Source organism: Aquarana catesbeiana, linkage group LG12 (genome assembly GCF_042186555.1).
Source record: "Aquarana catesbeiana isolate 2022-GZ linkage group LG12, ASM4218655v1, whole genome shotgun sequence".
Classification (NCBI taxonomy): Eukaryota; Metazoa; Chordata; class Amphibia; order Anura; family Ranidae; genus Aquarana; species Aquarana catesbeiana.
In genome coordinates, this window is record NC_133335.1 from 17111335 (window position 1) to 17131477 (window position 20143).

Consider the following 20143-nt stretch of genomic DNA (forward strand, 5'->3'; position numbering starts at 1 on the left):
GTTGTTAGGAGGCTGGTGGTTGCCTTTACCATACCAATAAATGAAGCCCAGTGTCACAGCCACCAGCATCCTGGCAACCAGCTCAGTAAAGGTACCTGTGTACACAGGGCAACATTACAGGGATGAAAGCGGAAGATCAGTCAAAAAAGAGAAAGTGGTGTCGCTCCCTCACCCCAGCCTATAAGTTACAGAATAGTATTTTATGGGGAGGGGTGGAGTGTAAATACCAATTTTTTATCGATACCCGCTTCCATTTCCGCAATTTCCACCGAGGCGAGGATGGCGTCCCTTGCCCAGCCCTCCCCTGCAGCCTCCTGGCACACATCACAAGTTCCAAGTTGCTGCAGGACCAGAAAGCATTGCGATAGCTCAAGCTTTCCAAGATGGCGGCACCCGGGACCCGCAGCTGTAAGAGGAACCAATTGCAGGAAGACAGCACTGGACCCCCAGGCACTTGTCAGTACCAGATTTTCACCTACAGCATTTGAACCCAGGACATAAAAAAACAAAAAAAAAAACAAACCGAAGTTCCACTTGCAGTTGAGGATGGAGTGCCCGGTCGCCTTACTCTACTTCACCGACTGCATGCCCCTGGTGTGACATGCTTTTAAAATTCCTAGAAAATTTGACTACTTCAGAAAAATTCAATTCTCTACCATAGCCCCCTTCAACCTTACAGATCATAGCCCTCTCCTCTTCTGGGAGGTCTAATAAGCATTTGTGCTGGCCCAGCTCCTCCTCCTCTCAACACGTAATGCGGCTGTCAGGAGAGGAGCAACGGGGAATCACAGCCATGTAGTGGGTAGCTCTAGACCCTACCCGCTGCCTCTTAGATCAGAACTGCAATAGCCACTGAAGAGTCAAGGGAAGTCCTAGACTTCTCATCAACTCTGACATGTCATATAACAAATCCAAAAACAGACCTGATAAGACTTCCGTCACACTGCTGGATACCGCTACATCTGAAGAATGGTAAGTGAAGTTTTCAGCGGAAGAGGAACATGTGCTATGGGAAATTAAAGCTTGAGGGTATTTTTGCCTGGGGAACTACTGATTACTGCACTGAGTTACATACTCCTGACCATTGTATTCTATGTTAATCCTAACTCCTGTCCTGTGTGTTACACACTCCTGACCTCTGTGTTCTACATTGCTCCTAACTCCCGCAATGTGAGTTACATACTCCTGACCTCTGCACTGTGCATTACATACTCCTGACCTCTGCACTGTGAATTACATACTCCAGACCTCTGCACTGTCCATTACATACTCCTGACCTCTGCACTGTCTATTACATACTCCTGACCTCTGCACTGTGAATTACATACTCCTGACCTCTGCGCTGTCCATTACATACTCCTGACCTCTGCACTGTCCATTACATACTCCTGACCTCTGCACTGTCCATTACATACTCCTGACCTCTGCACTGTCCATTACATACTCCTGACCTCTGCACTGTCCATTACATACTCCTGACCTCTGCACTGTCCATTACATACTCCTGACCTCTGCACTGTCCATTACATACTCCTGACCTCTGCACTGTCCATTACATACTCCTGACCTCTGCACTGTCTATTACATACTCCTGACCTCTGCACTGTGAATTACATACTCCTGACCTCTGCGCTGTCCATTACATACTCCTGACCTCTGCACTGTCCATTACATACTCCTGACCTCTGCACTGTCCATTACATACTCCTGACCTCTGCACTGTCCATTACATACTCCTGACCTCTGCACTGTCCATTACATACTCCTGACCTCTGCACTGTCCATTACAATCCATTACAATCTTCTCCGAGATTCTGCTCTATCCTGGTTCTCTGGCTATTTATCACAGCGCTCCTTCAGTGTCACCTACAACTCTGTCTCCTCCTCTCCATTGCCCCTTTCTGTGGGGGTCCCCCAAGGCTCGGTTCTTGGACCCCTTCTCTTCTCTATCTACACCACCTCCCTTGGTCACCTAATAACTGCCCACGGCTTCCAATACCACTTATACGCTGATGACACCCAAATCTATCTGTCTACTCCTCACCTCACTCCTTCAGTCTCCTCTCGCATTACTAACTTACTAACTGACATATCAGCATGGATGTCGCACCACTTCCTTAAACTAAATCTCTCTAAAACTGAGCTAATAATATTCCCCCCCGCCCGTGCCCCCCTCCATGACTTTTCCATCAAAATCAACAATGCAACCATCAGTCCCTCCCCTCACGCCAGGGTACTAGGTGTAATCCTAGACTCCGACTTGTCATTTCAGCCTCAAATCCAATCATTGTCAAAAGTTTGTAGAATTCACCTCCGTAACATCTCTAAAATTTGCCCTTTTTTAACAAATGAAACCACCAAGCTCCTCATTCACTCCCTTGTTATCTCTCGCCTTGACTATTGCAACTCCCTTCTCATTGGCCTACCTCTCCATAGGCTATCCCTTCTTCAGTCTATCATGAATGCTGCTGCCAGACTTATCCACCTTACCAACCGCTCAGTGTCTGCCAACCCTCTACTTCAATCCCTACACTGGCTCCCAATCACCCAGCGAATTAAATTCAAAATTCTAACCACAACATACAAAGCCATTCACAACTCTGCCCCAAGCTACATCACTAATCTTGTCTCCAAATATCACCCAAATCGTTCTCTCCGCTCTTCTCAAGACCTCCTGCTTTCAAGCTCTCTCATCTCCTCCTCCCATGCTCGTCTCCAGGATTTCTCCAGAGCCTCTCCCATCCTCTGGAACTCGCTACCTCCATCTATCCGGCTATCCCCTACTCTTGCTACCTTCAGGCAATCCCTGAAAACTCATCTCTTCAGGAAAGCCTATCACGTCTCCAACTAATCTCCTACCACTTCCACCAGCTCATTCCCCACAGTTACAACCTTTTGTACCACCTGCCCCACCCTATTGGATTGTAAGCTCTTCTGAGCAGGGCCCTCTTAATCCTATTGTATTGTATTATATTATAACTGTATTGTCTCCCTTTTATATTGTAAAGCGCTGCGTAAACTGTTGGCGCTATATAAATCCTGAATAATAATAATAATAATAATACATACTCCTGACCTCTGCACTGTCCATTACATACTCCTGACCTCTGCACTGTCCATTACATACTCCTGACCTCTGCACTGAGCATTACATACTCCTGACCTCTGCACTGAGCATTACATACTCCTGACCTCTGCGCTGTCCATTACATACTCCTGACCTCTGCACTGTCCATTACATACGCCTGACCTCTGCACTGTCCATTACATATGCCTGACCTCTGGACTGTCCATTACATACTCCTGACCTCTGCGCTGTCCATTACATACTCCTGACCTCTGCACTGTCCATTACATACGCCTGACCTCTGGACTGTCCATTACATACTCCTGACCTCTGCGCTGTCCATTACATACTCCTGACCTCTGCACTGTCCATTACATACGCCTGACCTCTGCACTGTCCATTACATACGCCTGACCTCTGGACTGTCCATTACATACTCCTGACCTCTGCACTGTCCATTACATACTCCTGACCTCTGCACTGTCCATTACATACTCCTGACCTCTGCACTGTCCATTACATACTCCTGACCTCTGCACTGTCCATTACATACTCCTGACCTCTGCACTGTCCATTACATACTCCTGACCTCTGCACTGTCCATTACATACTCCTGACCTCTGCACTGTCCATTACATACTCCTGACCTCTGCACTGTCCATTACATACTCCTGACCTCTGCACTGTGCATTACATACTCCTGACCTCTGCACTGTCCATTACATACTCTTGACCTCTGCACTGTGCATTACATACTCCTGACCTCTGCACTGTCCATTACATACTCCTGACCTCTGCACTGTCCATTACATACTCCTGACCTCTGCACTGTCCATTACATACTCCTGACCTCTGCACTGTCCATTACATACTCCTGACCTCTGCACTGTCCATTACATACTCCTGACCTCTGCACTGTCCATTACATACTCCTGACCTCTGCACTGTCCATTACATACTCCTGACCTCTGCACTGTGCATTACATACTCCTGACCTCTGCACTGTGCATTACATACTCCTGACCTCTGCACTGTGCATTACATACTCCTGACCTCTGCACTGTGCATTACATACTCCTGACCTCTGCACTGAGCATTACATACTCCTGACCTCTGCACTGTGCATTACATACTCCTGACCTCTGCACTGTGCATTACATACTCCTGACCTCTGCACTGTGCATTATATACTCCTGACCTCTGCACTGTGCATTACATACTCATGAACTCTTGAACTCATGTTACTCCTAACGCCTGCACTGGGAGGTACATACTCCTGACCTTTGCATTCTATGATAATTCTGACTCCAGCACTGAGTCCTGACCTCTGCACTGTGAATTAAAACAGTCCTGACCTCTGCATTCTACGATACTCCACACACCGGCAAAGTGTTACACATTTCTAAGAGAAGGGAGGCTGAAGGCACAGTGGTTGAGAAAAAAAAAAGCGGGGGGGCCTGCAGGAACATTGGGGGTCAAAAAAAGGGAAACAGTAGGTGCAAATACTGCTGAGGGAAGGGAGTCTGCTGTCCTGATGCAAGCTGAAATGCTGGGTGCTGAAATAGGAGGAGGAAGTAGGAATAGTTCTGGGTAGCAGAAGGGTGCTGAACTTTTTGTAGGTGGTGACAGAAGAAGGGTGTCAGGCACGGTGGGTGATGAGATAAGGGGAGCGATTGGCTATAAGACCAATCAGTAGACCCCGATATATGAGGAGGACTGGCAGCAGCTCAATATATACTATTCAAATGTACATAATAAACAGTGATGTCAGTGTTATACAGTGTACAGTATAATGATGGAGATGTCAGTGTCATACAGTGTACCGTATAATGATGGAGATGTCAGTGTCATACAGTGTACGGTATAATGATGGAGATGTCAGTGTCATACAGTGTACAGTATAATGATGAGAGATGTCAGTGTCATACAGTGTATAATATAATGATGGAGATGTCAGTGTCATACAGTGTATAATATAATGATGGAGATGTCAGTGTCATACAGTGTATAATATAATGATGGAGATGTCAGTGTCATACAGTGTATAATATAATGATGGAGATGTCAGTGTCATACAGTGTACAGTATAATGATGGAGATGTCAGTGTCATACAGTGCACCGTATAATGATGGAGATGTCAGTGTCATACAGTGTACAGTATAATGATGGAGATGTCAGTGTCATACAGTGTACAGTATAATGATGGAGATGTCAGTGTCATACAGTGTACAGTATAATGATGGAGATGTCAGTGTCATACAGTGTACAGTATAATGATGGAGATGTCAGTGTCATACAGTGTACAGTGTAATGATGGAGATGTCAGTGTCATACAGTATAATGATGGAGATGTCAGTGTCATACAGTGTACAGTATAATGATAGAGATGTCAGTGTCATACAGTGTACAGTATAATGATGGAGATGTCAGTGTCATACAGTGTACAGTATAAATAGAGATGTCAGTGTCATACAGTGTACCGTATAAATAGAGATGTCAGTGTACAGTATGATGATGGAGATGTCAGTGTCATACAATGTACAATATAAATGATGAGGTGTCAGTGTCATACAGTGTATAATATAATGATGGAGATGTCAGTGTCATACAGTGTACCGTATAATGATGGAGATGTCAGTGTACAGTATAATGATGAGAGATGTCAGTGTCATACAATGTACAGTATAATGAGAGATGTCAGTGTCATACAGTGAACAGTATAAGGAGGGGAGATGTCAGTGTCATACAGTGTACAGTATAATGATGAAGATGTCAGTGTACAGTATAATGATCGAGATGTCAGTGTCATACAGTGTACAGTATAATGATAAGAGATGTCAGTGTCATACAGTGTACAATATAATGATGGAGATGTCAGTGTCATACAGTGTACAGTATAATGATGGAGATGTCAGTGTCATACAGTGTACAGTATAATGAGAGATGTCAGTGTCATACAGTGTACAGTATAATGATGGAGATGTCAGTGTCATACAGTGTACAGTATAATGATGGAGATGTCAGTGTCATATAGTGTACAGTATAATGATGGAGATGTCAGTGTCATACAGTGTACAGTATAATGATGGAGATGTCAGTGTCAAACAATGTACAGTATAATGATAGAGATGTCAGTGTCATACAGTGTACAGTATAATGATGAGAGATGTCAGTGTCATACAGTGTACAGTATAATGATGAGAGATGTCAGTGTCATACAGTGTACAGTATAATGATGAGAGATGTCAGTGTCATACAGTGTACAGTATAATGATAAGAGATGTCAGTGTCATACAGTGTACAGTATAATAATGGAGATGTCAGTGTCATACAGTGTACCGTATAATGGAGGGAGATGTCAGTGTTATACAGTATAATGATGGAGATGTCAGTGGCATAGAATGTACGCTATGATGGTGATGTCAGTGTCATACAGTGTACAGTATAAATAGAGATGTCAGTGTCATACAGTATAATGATGGAGATGTCAGTGTCATACAGTGCACAGTATAATAATGGAGATGTCAGTGTCATACAATGTACAATATAATGATGAGATGTCAGTGTCATACAGTGTACAGTATAATGATGAGATGTCAGTGTCATACAGTGTACAGTATAGAGATGTCAGTGTCATACAGTGTACAGTATAAATAGAGATGTCAGTGTACAGTATGATGATGGAGATGTCAGTGTCATACAGTGTACAGTATAATGATGAGAGATGTCAGTGTCATACAGTGTACAGTATAATGATGAGAGATGTCAGTGTCATACAGTGTACAGTATAATGATAAGAGATGTCAGTGTCATACAGTGTAATGATGAGAGATGTCAGTGTCATACAGTGTACAGTATAATGAAGGGAGATGTCAGTGTTGCACAGTATAATGATGGAGATGTCAGTGTCATAAAGTGTACAGTGATGGGAGATGTCAGTGTCATACAGTGTACAGTATGAAGAGAGATGTCAGTGTCATACAGTGTACAGTATAATAATGGAGATGTCAGTGTCATACAGTGTACAGTATAATGATGGAGATGTCAGTGGCATAGAATGTACGCTATGATGGTGATGTCAGTGTCATACAGTGTATAATATAATGATGGAGATGTCAGTGTCATACAGTGTACAGTATAAATAGAGATGTCAGTGTCATACAGTATAATGATGGAGATGTCAGTGTCATACAGTGTACAGTATAAATAGAGATGTCAGTGTCATACAGTATAATGATGGAGATGTCAGTGTCATACAGTGTACAGTATAAATAGAGATGTCAGTGTCATACAGTATAATGATGGAGATGTCAGTGTCATACAGTGTACAGTATAAATAGAGATGTCAGTGTACAGTATGATGATGGAGATGTCAGTGTCATACAATGTACAATATAAATGATGAGGTGTCAGTGTCATACAGTGTACAGTATAATGATGGAGATGTCAGTGTCATACAGTATAATGATGGAGATGTCAGTGGCATAGAATGTACGCTATGATGGTGATGTCAGTGTCATACAGTGTATAATATAATGATGGAGATGTCAGTGTCATACAGTGTACAGTATAATGATAAGAGATGTCAGTGTCATACAGTGTACAGTATAATAATGGAGATGTCAGTGTCATACAGTGTACCGTATAATGGAGGGAGATGTCAGTGTTATACAGTATAATGATGGAGATGTCAGTGGCATAGAATGTACGCTATGATGGTGATGTCAGTGTCATACAGTGTACAGTATAAATAGAGATGTCAGTGTCATACAGTATAATGATGGAGATGTCAGTGTCATACAGTGCACAGTATAATAATGGAGATGTCAGTGTCATACAATGTACAATATAATGATGAGATGTCAGTGTCATACAGTGTACAGTATAATGATGAGATGTCAGTGTCATACAGTGTACAGTATAGAGATGTCAGTGTCATACAGTGTACAGTATAAATAGAGATGTCAGTGTACAGTATGATGATGGAGATGTCAGTGTCATACAGTGTACAGTATAATGATGAGAGATGTCAGTGTCATACAGTGTACAGTATAATGATGAGAGATGTCAGTGTCATACAGTGTACAGTATAATGATAAGAGATGTCAGTGTCATACAGTGTAATGATGAGAGATGTCAGTGTCATACAGTGTACAGTATAATGAAGGGAGATGTCAGTGTTGCACAGTATAATGATGGAGATGTCAGTGTCATAAAGTGTACAGTGATGGGAGATGTCAGTGTCATACAGTGTACAGTATGAAGAGAGATGTCAGTGTCATACAGTGTACAGTATAATAATGGAGATGTCAGTGTCATACAGTGTACAGTATAATGATGGAGATGTCAGTGGCATAGAATGTACGCTATGATGGTGATGTCAGTGTCATACAGTGTATAATATAATGATGGAGATGTCAGTGTCATACAGTGTACAGTATAAATAGAGATGTCAGTGTCATACAGTATAATGATGGAGATGTCAGTGTCATACAGTGTACAGTATAAATAGAGATGTCAGTGTCATACAGTATAATGATGGAGATGTCAGTGTCATACAGTGTACAGTATAAATAGAGATGTCAGTGTCATACAGTATAATGATGGAGATGTCAGTGTCATACAGTGTACAGTATAAATAGAGATGTCAGTGTACAGTATGATGATGGAGATGTCAGTGTCATACAATGTACAATATAAATGATGAGGTGTCAGTGTCATACAGTGTACAGTATAATGATGGAGATGTCAGTGTCATACAGTATAATGATGGAGATGTCAGTGGCATAGAATGTACGCTATGATGGTGATGTCAGTGTCATACAGTGTATAATATAATGATGGAGATGTCAGTGTCATACAGTGTACAGTATAAATAGAGGTGTCATACAGTATAATGATGGAGATGTCAGTGTCATACAATGTACAATATAATGATGAGATGTCAGTGTCATACAGTGTACAGTATAATGATGGAGATGTCAGTGTCATACAGTGTACAGTATAAATAGAGATGTCAGTGTACAGTATGATGATGGAGATTTCAGTGTCATACAGTATAATGATGGAGATGTCAGTGTACAGTATAATGATGTCAGTGTACAGGATGGAGATGTGAGTGGAGGACTCTAGTTCAGAGGGGCACACAGTCAGCACACATGTAATCAGTGTTGGTTGTCACTGAAGGGCCCCTCATGAGATAAGAGCACAGCAGGGACCTCCCTGCAGGTCACATGGCTCCTCCCCCTTGGGTTTAGGCCCCTCCCCCGCGCTCACCTGGTATAGGGAGCCCCAGCCGCTGTTGATGTCGGCCTCCCGGAACTCCCTCTCTATGTCCATGTCGGGCCGCCGCCGCGTCTCCGCTCCCTCCTCCTCCCGCTCCGGCCTTACTCCACTGTGCACGCAGCCGGAAGGGCGCACTCCCACCCCACAGTCACTTCCGTCTCCCGGGCCAACCATCGCCCGGGTGGGCGGGGACGAACCCGGAAGTATCCACGCTGGAACGCAACCAGAGTCTGATTGGAAGTAGTGTGTGTACAGAGACATGCTGATGTCACGTGACCCATACAAATCTCCTCACTTCATTCACAACATTGCTCTGCTTGTCTGTCTTTAGGGCATGACGTCACTGCTTATAACTTCTGTGTGCAGCGCCTCATGGTGGGGATATGCCGGTATGTCTGTCACATAGAGTTTGTTAGGAGATGCATGTATATCATGTCAAATGTTCTTCAGCATCTATATTTGTTTTATATAATTTACGATGTAAGTCTTCTTGTAGGTACCAATAAATATTTAGGGGTTCATTTAAATGTTTTTTCTCTTCATATTTTATGAGGTTTTTTTTTAATTATTTGAATTCTGTGAGGTAAAATTTCCCCCATTTCCCAGTATAATGTGAGGTAAAATTTCCCCCATTTCCCAGTATAATGTGAGGTAAAATTTCCACCATTTCCCAGTATAATGTGAGGTATTTTTTCTGATATTTTATTGTAATTGTGAGGTGAATTTTCTTCTCCCTTTTCGTGGATTTACTCCAATTTCCCGGTCCAATACAAGGTACAATTTCCCAGTATATCATGAGGTAAAATTTCTCCCATTTCCCAGTATATTGTGAGGTCACATTTTTCCCATTTCAGAGGATAATGTGAGGTAAAATTTCTCCTATTTCCCAGTATAATATCAGGTATATTTTCTCATATTTCTCAGTATATTGTGAGGCTAAATTCCTTCCATTTCTCAGTATATTGTGAGGTCAAATTTCTCCCATTTCCCAGTGTAATATGAGGTCATATTTCTCCCATTTCCCAGTATAATGTGAGGTTAAAAAAATCTCCCATTTCCCAGTATAGTATGAGGTAACATTTCTGCCATTTCCCAGTATAATGTGAGGTAATATTTCTCCCATTTCCCAGTATAATACAAAGTAAAATATACCAATATAATTTGAGGTAAAATTTCTCCCATTTCCCAGTATATTGTGAGGTTAAATTTCTTCAATTTCCAGTATATTGTGAGGGTAAATTTCTCCAATTTCCCAGTATAATATGAGGTAACATATCTGCCATTTCCCAGCATAATATGAGGTAAAATTTCCGCCATTTCCTAATTTAATGCAAGGTCAAATTTCTCTAATTTCCCAGTATAATACGAGGTAAAATGTCCCAGTATATTGTTAGTTCAATTTCTTACCATTTTCCAGTATATTGTAAGGTAAAATTTCTCCCTTTCTCAGTATAATGTGAGGTAAGATTTCTCCCATTTCCTAGTATATTGTAAGGTTGACTTTCTCCCATTTCCCAGTATATTGTGAGGTTATATTTCCCCAATTTCCCAGTATATTTTGAGATAGATATTTTCCCATTTCCCAGTATTATGTGAGGTCAAATTTCTACCATTTCCCAGTCTATTGTGAGGTCAAATTTCTCCCATTTCCCAATATAATGTGAGGTCAAATTTCTCAAATTTCCCAGTATATTGTGAGGTCAAATTTCTCCTATTTCCCTGCATAATGTGAGGTCAAATTTCTCCCATTTCCCAGTATATTTTGAGGTTGAATTCCTTCCATCTCCCAGTATAATGTGAGGTCAAATTTCTCCCATTTCCCAGTATGTCATGAGGTAAATTTTCTGATATTTTATTGGAATTGTGAACTGAGTCTTCTCCCTTTTTCTGTATATTGTGAGGTCACATTTCTCATATTTCCTAGTATATTGTGTGGGTAAATTTCTCAAATTTCCCTGTATAATGTGAGGTCAAGGTTCTCCCATTTCACAGTATATTGTGAGGTCACATTTCTCCAATTTCCCCATTGATAATGTGAGGTAAAATTTCTCCCATTCCCAGTATATTGTGAGGTCACTTTTCTCCAATTTCCCATTATAATGTGAGGTAAAATTTATCCCATTTCCCAGTATATCATGAGGTAAATTTTATGATATTTTATTGTAATTATGAGGTGAGTCTTCTCTTTCTCTGTGCATTTTCTCCCTTATCCTCTATATTGTGAAGTTAATTTTCTCCCAGTATATCATGAGGTCAAATCTCTTCTATTTCCTAGTATATTGCGAGGTTACATTTCTTCCATTTCCAGTATAATGTGAGGTAACATTTCTCCAAGTTCTCAGTATAATATAAAGTAAAAATTCTGCCATTTCTCCCATTTCCCAGGACAATACGAGATAAAATTTCCCAGTATATTGTGAGGTAAAATTCTTCTCATTTCCCAGTATATTATGAGGTATATTTTCAGCTATTGTTTTGTATCTGTGAGGTGAGTCTTCTCCCTTTTCTCTGTGTATTTTCTCCCATTTCCAGTATATTGTAAGGGTGAATTTTCTCCCATTTCCCACTATAATGTGAGGTAAAATTTCCCAGTATAATCCGAGGTCAAAATTTCCCAGTATACTGTGAGGGTCAAATGCTTTCAATTTCCCAGTATATTGTAAGGTCAAATTTCTCCCATTTCCCAGTATATTGTAAGGTCAAATTTCTCCCATTTCCCAGTATATTGTGAGGTTGAATTTCTCCCATTTACCAGTATATTGTGGGGTTAAATTTCTCCAATTTACCAGTATATTGTGAGATAACATTTCTCCCATTTCCCAGTATAATATGAAGTAAAATTTCTGCCATTTCCCAGTATAATGCGAGGTCAAATTTCAGCCATTTCCCAGTCTATTGTGAGGTCAAATTTCTCCTATTTCCCAATATAATGTGAGGTAACATTTCTCCCAATTCCCAGTATATTGTGAGGTCAAAATTATCCTATTTCTCAGCATAATGTGAGGTCAAATTTCTCCCATTTCCCAGTATATTGTGAGGTCAAATTTCTTCCATTTCCCAGTATAATGTGAGGTCAAATTTCTCCCATTTTGTGAGGTTGAATTTCTCCCATTTCCCAGTATATTGTGAAGTTATATTTCTCCAATTTCCCAGTATATTGTGAGATAGAATTTCCCCCATTTTCCAGTATCATACGAGGTAGAATTTCCCCCATTTTCCAGTATAATATGAGGTCAAATTTCAGCCATTTCCCAGTCTATTGTGAGGTCAAATTTCTCCTATTTCCCAATATAATGTGAGGTAACATTTCTCCCAATTCCCAGTATATTGTGAGGTCAAAATTATCCTATTTCTCAGCATAATGTGAGGTCAAATTTCTCCCATTTCCCAGTATATTGTGAGCTTGAATTCCTTCCATTTCCCAGTATAATGTGAGGTAAAATTTCTCCCATTTCCCAGTATACCATAAAGTAAAGTTTCTGATATTTTTGTGTAACTGTGAGGTAAGTCTTCTACCTTTTCCTGTATATTGTGAGATCAAATGTCTTCTATTTCCCTATATAATGTGAGGTCAAATTTCTCCCATTTCCCAGTATATTGTGAGGTTAAATTTCTTCCATTTCCCAATATATCGTGAGGGTAAATTTCTCGAATTTCCCAGTATAATGTGATTTCAAATTTTTCCAATTTCGCAGTATAATGTGAGGTAAAATTTCTCCCATTTCCCAGTATATCATGAGGTCAAATTTATTCCATTTCCCAGTATAATGTGAGGTCAAATTTTTCCAAGTTCCCAGTATAATATAAGGTAAAATTTCCGCATTTCCTAATTCTTCCCATTTCCTAGTATATTATGAGGTAAATTTTCAGATATTGTTTCGTAATTGTGAGGTGAGTCTTCTCCCTTTTCTCTGTGTATTTTCTTTCTTTTCCAGTATATTGTGAGGTGAATTTTCTCCCATTTCCCAGTATAATATTAGGTCACATTTCTCCCATATTCCAGTATAATCTGAGGTCAAAATTTCCCAGTATATTGTGAGGTCAAATTCTTTCCATTTCCCAGTATATTGTAAGGTAAAATTTCTCCCATTTCCCAGTATATTGTGAGGTTGAACTTCTCCCATTTCCCAGTATATTGTGAGGTTAAATTTCTCCCATTTCCCAGTATAATATGAGGTAAAATTTCTGCCATTTCCCAGTATAATGTGAGGTCAAATTCTTCCCATTTTCCAGTATAGTGTGAGGTCAATTTTTTTCCATTTCCCAGTATAATGTGAGGTAAAATTTCTCCCATTTCCTAGTATATTGTGAGGTTGAATTTCTCCCATTTCCCAGTATATTGTGAGGTCGAATTTCTCCTATTTCCCAGTATAATGTGATGTCAAATTTCTCCCATTTCCCAGTATATTGTGAGGTTGAATTCCTTCTATTTCCAGTTTAATGTGAGGTAAAACTTCTCCCATTTCCCAGTATATCATGAGGTACATTTTCAGATATTTTATTGCAAATGTGAGGTGAGTCTTCTCCCTTTTCTCTGTGTACTTTCTCCCTTATCCTATTGTGAGGTAAATTTTCTCTCATTTCCAGGTATCTTTTGAGGTTAAATTTCTTCCATTTTCCAGTATGATGTGAGGTAAAATTTCTCCCATTCCCAGTATAATCCGAGGTAAAATTTCCCAGTATATTGTGAGTTCAAATTCTTTCCATTTCCCAGTATATTGTGAGGTAAAATTTCTCCCATTTCCCAGTATATTGAGAAGTGGAATTTCTCCCATTTCACAGTATATTGTGAGGTTAAATTTCTCCAATTTCCCAGTATACTGTGAGATAAAATTTCCCAGTATAATATGAGGTAACATTTCTGCCATTTCCCAGTATAATGTGAAGTCAAATTTCTCCAATTTCCCAATATAATGTGAGGTCAAATTTCTCCCATTGCTCAGCATAATGTGAGGTCAAATTTCTCCCATTTCCCAATGTAATGTGAGGTCACATTTCTCCCATTTCCCAGTATATTGTGAGGTCAAATTCTTCCCATTTTCCAGTATATTGTGAGGTCAAATTTCTTCCATTTTCCCAGTATAATGTGAGGTTGAATTCCTTCAATTTCCCAGTATAATGTGAGGTAAAATTTCTCCCATTTCCCAGTATATCATGAGGAAATTTTTCTGATATTTTATTGTAATTATGAGGTTAGTTTTCTCCCTTTTCCTGTATATAGTGAGGTCAAATTTCCCCTATTTCCCAATATAATGTGAGGTCAAATTTCTCCCATTTCCCAGTATAATGTGAGGTAAAATTTCTCCCATTTCCCAGTATATTGTGAGGTAATTTTTCAGATATTGTTTTGTAATTGTGAGGTGAGTCTTCTGCCTTTTCTCTGTGTATTTTCTTCCTTTTCCAGTATATTGTGAGGTAAATTTTCTCCCGTTTCCAGTATAATATGAGGTAAAATTTCTCTAATTTCCTGGTATCTTGTGAGGTTAAATTTCTTCCATTTCCCAGTATGATGTGAGGTCAAATTTCTCCCATTCCCAGCATAATCCAAGGTAAAATTTCCCAGTATATTGTGAGTTCAAATTCTTTCCATTTCCCAGTATATTGTGAGGTAAAATTTCTCACTTTTCCCAGTATATTGTGAGGTAAATTTTCAGATATTGTTTTGTAATTGGGAGATGAGTCTTCTCCCTTTTCTCTGTGTATTTTCTCCCATTTCCCAGTATATTGAGAGGTGGAATTTCTCCCATTTCACAGTATATTGTGAGGTAAAATTTCTCCAATTTCCCAGTATATTGTGAGATAAAATTTCCCCATTTCCCAGTATAATATGAGGTAAAATTTCTGCCATTTCCCAGTATAATGTGAAGTCAAATTTCTCCCATTTCCCAATATAATGTGAGGTAAAATTTCTCCCATTTCCCAGCATAATGTGGGGTCAAATTTCTCCCATTTCCCAGTATATTGTAAGGTTGAATTCCTTCAATTTCCCAGTATAATGTGAGGTAAAATTTCCCAGTATATCATGAGGAAATTTTTCTGATATTTTATTGTAATTGTGAGGTTAGCCTTCTCAATTTTCCTGTATATAGTGAGGTCAAATTTCTCATATTTCCCAATATAATGCAAGGTCAAATTTCTCCCATTTCCCAGTATAATGTGAGGTAAAATTTCTCCCATTTCCCAGTATATTGTGAGGTAATTTTTCAGATATTGTTTTGTAATTGTGAGGTGAGTCTTCTCCCTTTTCTCTGTGTATTTTCTTCCTTTTCCAGTATATTCTGAGGTAAGTTTTCCCCCATTTCCCAGTATAATATGAGGTAAAATGTCTCTAATTTCCCGGTATCTTGTGAGAGGAATTTTCTTCCATTTCCCAGTATGACGTGAGGTAAAATCTCTCCCATTTCCTAGTATAATATGAGGTAAAATTTCCCAGTATATTGTGAGGTCAAATTTCTTTATTTTCCCATGAGGTAAATTTTCTGATATTTTATTGTAATTGCGAGGTGAGTCTTCTCCCTTTTCTCTGTGCACTTTCTCCCTTGTGAGTTGAAATTTCTTCCATTTCCCAGTATAATATGAGGTCAAATTTCTTCCATTTCCTAGTATATTGTGAGGTTAAATGTCTTCCACTTCCCAATAAAATTGTGCTGTAAAATTTCTCCAAGTTCCCAGTATAATATAAGGTCAAATTTCTCTCATTTCCTAATTTAATGCAAGGTCAAATTTCTCCCATTTCCCAGTATAATACGAGGTAAAATTCCCCAGTATATTGTGAGGTAAAATTCTTCCCATTTCCCAGTATATTATGAGGTAAATTTTCATATATTGTTTTGTAATTGTGATGTGAGTCTCCTCCCTTTTCTCTGTGTATTTTCTCCCTTTTCCAGTATATTGTGAGGTGAATTTTCTCATTTAAATATAATAATATATATGCCCATGGAGGGGGGGGGGGTCTCAGTATTAGAGGTGTATCACGATTAGAAACTTTTAGGATTTATGAACTCAAATCCTATTGGCCACATGGCATGAATGTCGACTGGAACATTAATACTTTTATTAATACCGCTTAATTTTATTTTTTGTCATAATATATTGGTATTTTCCGCTTATATAAGAGGTACATAATATATTTAAATGTTTAATTTTATCTGTTTATTTTTAATTTATATTCTATTGGTTTAATCTGTATAATCATTAACTAGGTTGGATTATAATCCGATTTATGTTCCAAGGAGCTGACTTTGTGGAGTGGTGTTCAGAGTGAGGCTTGGAATGTGTTTTTCCGGCCGAATATCTGGCTTTATCCAAGCCTCCCTGTGCTTTAGCAGCTATCATTGTTGGTGGTCACATCGAGGCTTGGCTCTATCCATGCCTCGTTGTGGTTTAGCACCTATCATCTTTTGTGGCTACATTGAGGCTTGGAACACATGCCGTATACCAAGTTGTGTGTGGCTGTGCAGTTAAGTGATGTCTGGAGCTTGGCTCTATTCAAGCCTCACTGTGGTTTAGCACCTATCGTTGTTAGTGGTCACACTGAGGCTTGGTTCAATCCGGGCCTCGCTGTGGTTTAGCACCTATCACCTATCATCATTGGTGGTCACATTGAGGCTTGGAACACACGCTGGATACCATGTTGAATATGGCCACATGTCATTATGTTGTATACAGGTTTGTTTATTTATTATTGATTATATATTATTGCACAGTGCATGGATGTGGACTCATACCCCAGTTGAAGTCTTTTTGGACGAAACGCGTCGGATTTGATGAGTCCTTTCTATGCCATTGTGCCTTTTTGAATTTTATGCTTTTGTGATCACAGAGGAAATTTTTTACTTGATGCAATACATCTTGGAATCTATATAAAGCCTTAGGCTGTTGTTTTTTTACGGATGCTGTTAAAGATAAACCTACAAAATGGTTCTGTGGTGGAAGGAGGTTTTTTTTACCATCTGGGACATTGCCATCCTGATCCATATTCTCACATGCCAGATCGAGGTTGCCTGAGGTGGCTCAGCTGAGGAGGAGGAATTGCACCACTCGCTATTCAGAGCTCTGATATCACATGCCTGATTGATGCTACCTTCTGGTAAGCATATTTAAACTTCTCCCCTGGGTGGTGGATGTACACACAGCCATGACTCCTTTAGTCCTACACTCCTGGATTCCTTCCCATCAATACATACTAATGGATTCATGTTTTAATCACCAATGGGACTATACTACCAATGTTGATTTACAATTTGCACAGTGCACTTTATTTAGAGACACTATCAATCAGATGATGGTGTTAGAGTTTTTTGTATATGCTGTTAAATCAGGTTAGGGAGTCTCCAAAACAAGACATTCAGATGAGATAGTAGATCCAGATAGGTGCATTTTTATTCACTGCAGTGGAGAAATACAACACAGTTCTCGGCTACTATAAGCGAGTAAAAGTGAAAGTGTTTCTGACTTGAAAAAATCAAGTTTAACAATATATACTTTATGAATATGCATAAGGTCTAGGCGTGTTACAGGTGTGACCGTATAGTTTAGTCAAATCAATGTCCATATCTTCTTAGTAGCAAGGGAACAGTTAAATGGGTGTATACATCATGTGACTGGCAAAATAAATAGATTTCAGCAGTATCTGGTCAGTTCAGACTGGTTTTGATACGAAAGTAATCTTGAGCAGCTTTCTGGGTTCTTATCAGTAGTCTGTGTCGTCAGGCGTTCCTTAGTTTCGATTTCCCAGGAATTGTGTGGCTGTGCAGTTAAGTGATGTCTGGAGCTTGGCTCTATCCAAGCCTCGCTGTGGTTTAGCACCTATCAATGTTGGTGGTCACATTGAGGCTTGGCTCAATCAGGGCCTTGCTGTGGTTTAGCACCTATCAATGTTGGTGGTCACATTGAGGCTTGGAACACACGCCAGATACCATGTTGAATATGGCCACATGTCATTATGTTGTATACAGGTTTGTTTATTTATTATTGATTATTGAGTTTATATTATTGCGCAGTGCATGGATGTGGACTCATACCCCAGTTGAAGTCTTTGTAGACGGAACGCATCGGATTTGATGAGTCCTTTCCATGCCATTGCGCCTTTTTGAAGTTTATGCTTTTGTGATCACAAAAATAGATTTCAGCAGTATCTGGTCAGTTCAGACTGGTTTTGGTATGAAAGTCATTTTGAGCAGCTTTCTGGGTTCTTATCAGTAGTTTGTGTCGTCACAGGCGTTCCTTAGTTTTGATTTCCCGGAATTGAAACAAACAAAAAAAAAAGAACGTCTAGGGAAAGTAAGGAAAGGTGCATTACTAATTCTTAAAGTGATAGTCTATATTTTTATATATATATATATATATATATATATATATATATATATATATATATATATATATATATATATAAATAAATAAAACTCAACATTATCAGACCCCCTATATTTATACTAATTTCCCTCCTCTTGACCCCTATGGAGGGGTCACTACCATATCTTCCCTACCTAGTATGATACCAGAGGGAGAGGGTCCACAGTACTACTTCACATCTAAGTGGAGCAAAGTTCTTCTTAGGGGATATGTGGATACATATCTTTACTCATTCGTATCACCCATCTCGGCATCATACGAATCTGCTAATCTGACTATCTGATAACACTCTATCTCTTCCTTGGGGACATCCTCCTCAGTTCTAACTGTCATTGTAGTAATCTTTTGTATTTCAAATTCAGCACACTTGAAAAAAATAAACAAGCAGTCCTATAACGATGATTCCTATGAGGACAAAAAAAAAATATCTGTTGAATCCATGAAAATTTACAATTTCTAAACAAAGTGTAATCTGGGTTTGTCATATTTCCAATCATAATGCCACATCGTATACCTTTTTTCTTTACTAAACAAGGGGATATTACCAAGGGCCTTAAGTTATATTTAGCATAAAATGTATTTTCACAAGAATAGGACATTTGTGGTATTTCTAGACATACTGGTATTTGGCAGCTTTGTATTGCTTAAACTCAAAATGAAAGCAAATGGGTACTAGGTGTGTGCCTTTTTTTTTTAACTGTAAATGTAAACAGATCTAGCAATTACTCAAATTACTCCTTATGCCTGTTAGCATGTGTAATTTGTACAGGTGATTTTCCTCTATAGCCTTGACTGCTAAAATCAAGCAAAGGAATAACAGTAGTTTAAATCATCTTTTGAAATTAGCTGTACTTTCTTGCAATGGCTGGCATGTATCCACATCACTTTACAGCTGTAGCAGTTGGCAGGAGCACTTGGAAGGGTCCTTCAAACTTTGGTCCCAAAGATGCTTTGACATGTTCTTTTACTAGGACCCAACCACCTGGTTGCAAATCACGTGTTCCGGTTACTTGATCTGGAATTTAATCAAAAACAAACTTGTGCATCGCAGTTAGTTGCTTGTATTAGACAAATACATAAAAAACAAAATCATTATGTGGAAACTACTACCCTGTCTTAGGTGGGCCCCCAAAAAAAAATCTCATAAGGGCTCAAGTTCTCTGACCTATAAGCAGGGGTAGTCCTGATGCTGTAAAGAACCAGAGGCAACAGTTCTGGCCATTGTTTCTTTACTGGCCCATCTTCCCTTTTCCTGCATTAATTTAGCTAGCCTGTCTTCAATGATTCCATTATATTTTTCTACCTTTGCTGGACTATGAGGATGATAGAGGCATGGAAGGCCTGCTCAATTGCCAAGTCCTTGCATATAATTTTCATGATCTGTCCAGTGAAATGTGTTCCTCTGTCACTCTCTGTGGTTTCAGGGACTCCAAAGC

At 39.4% G+C, this 20143-nt stretch overlaps 1 protein-coding gene across 1 annotated transcript in view; it reads right to left on the minus strand.

The window, feature by feature from the left end:
• Positions 1 to 9509, minus strand: part of PTPN1 (protein tyrosine phosphatase non-receptor type 1) — a 118044-nt gene extending 108535 nt beyond the window's left edge. The window contains exon 1 of the mRNA XM_073607264.1: positions 9345 to 9509. Coding sequence (XP_073463365.1) covers positions 9345 to 9407 — 63 coding nt within the window. The 5' untranslated portion in view covers positions 9408 to 9509. The remainder of the gene's footprint in view (positions 1 to 9344) is intronic.
• Positions 9510 to 20143: the final 10634 nt, after the last annotated feature.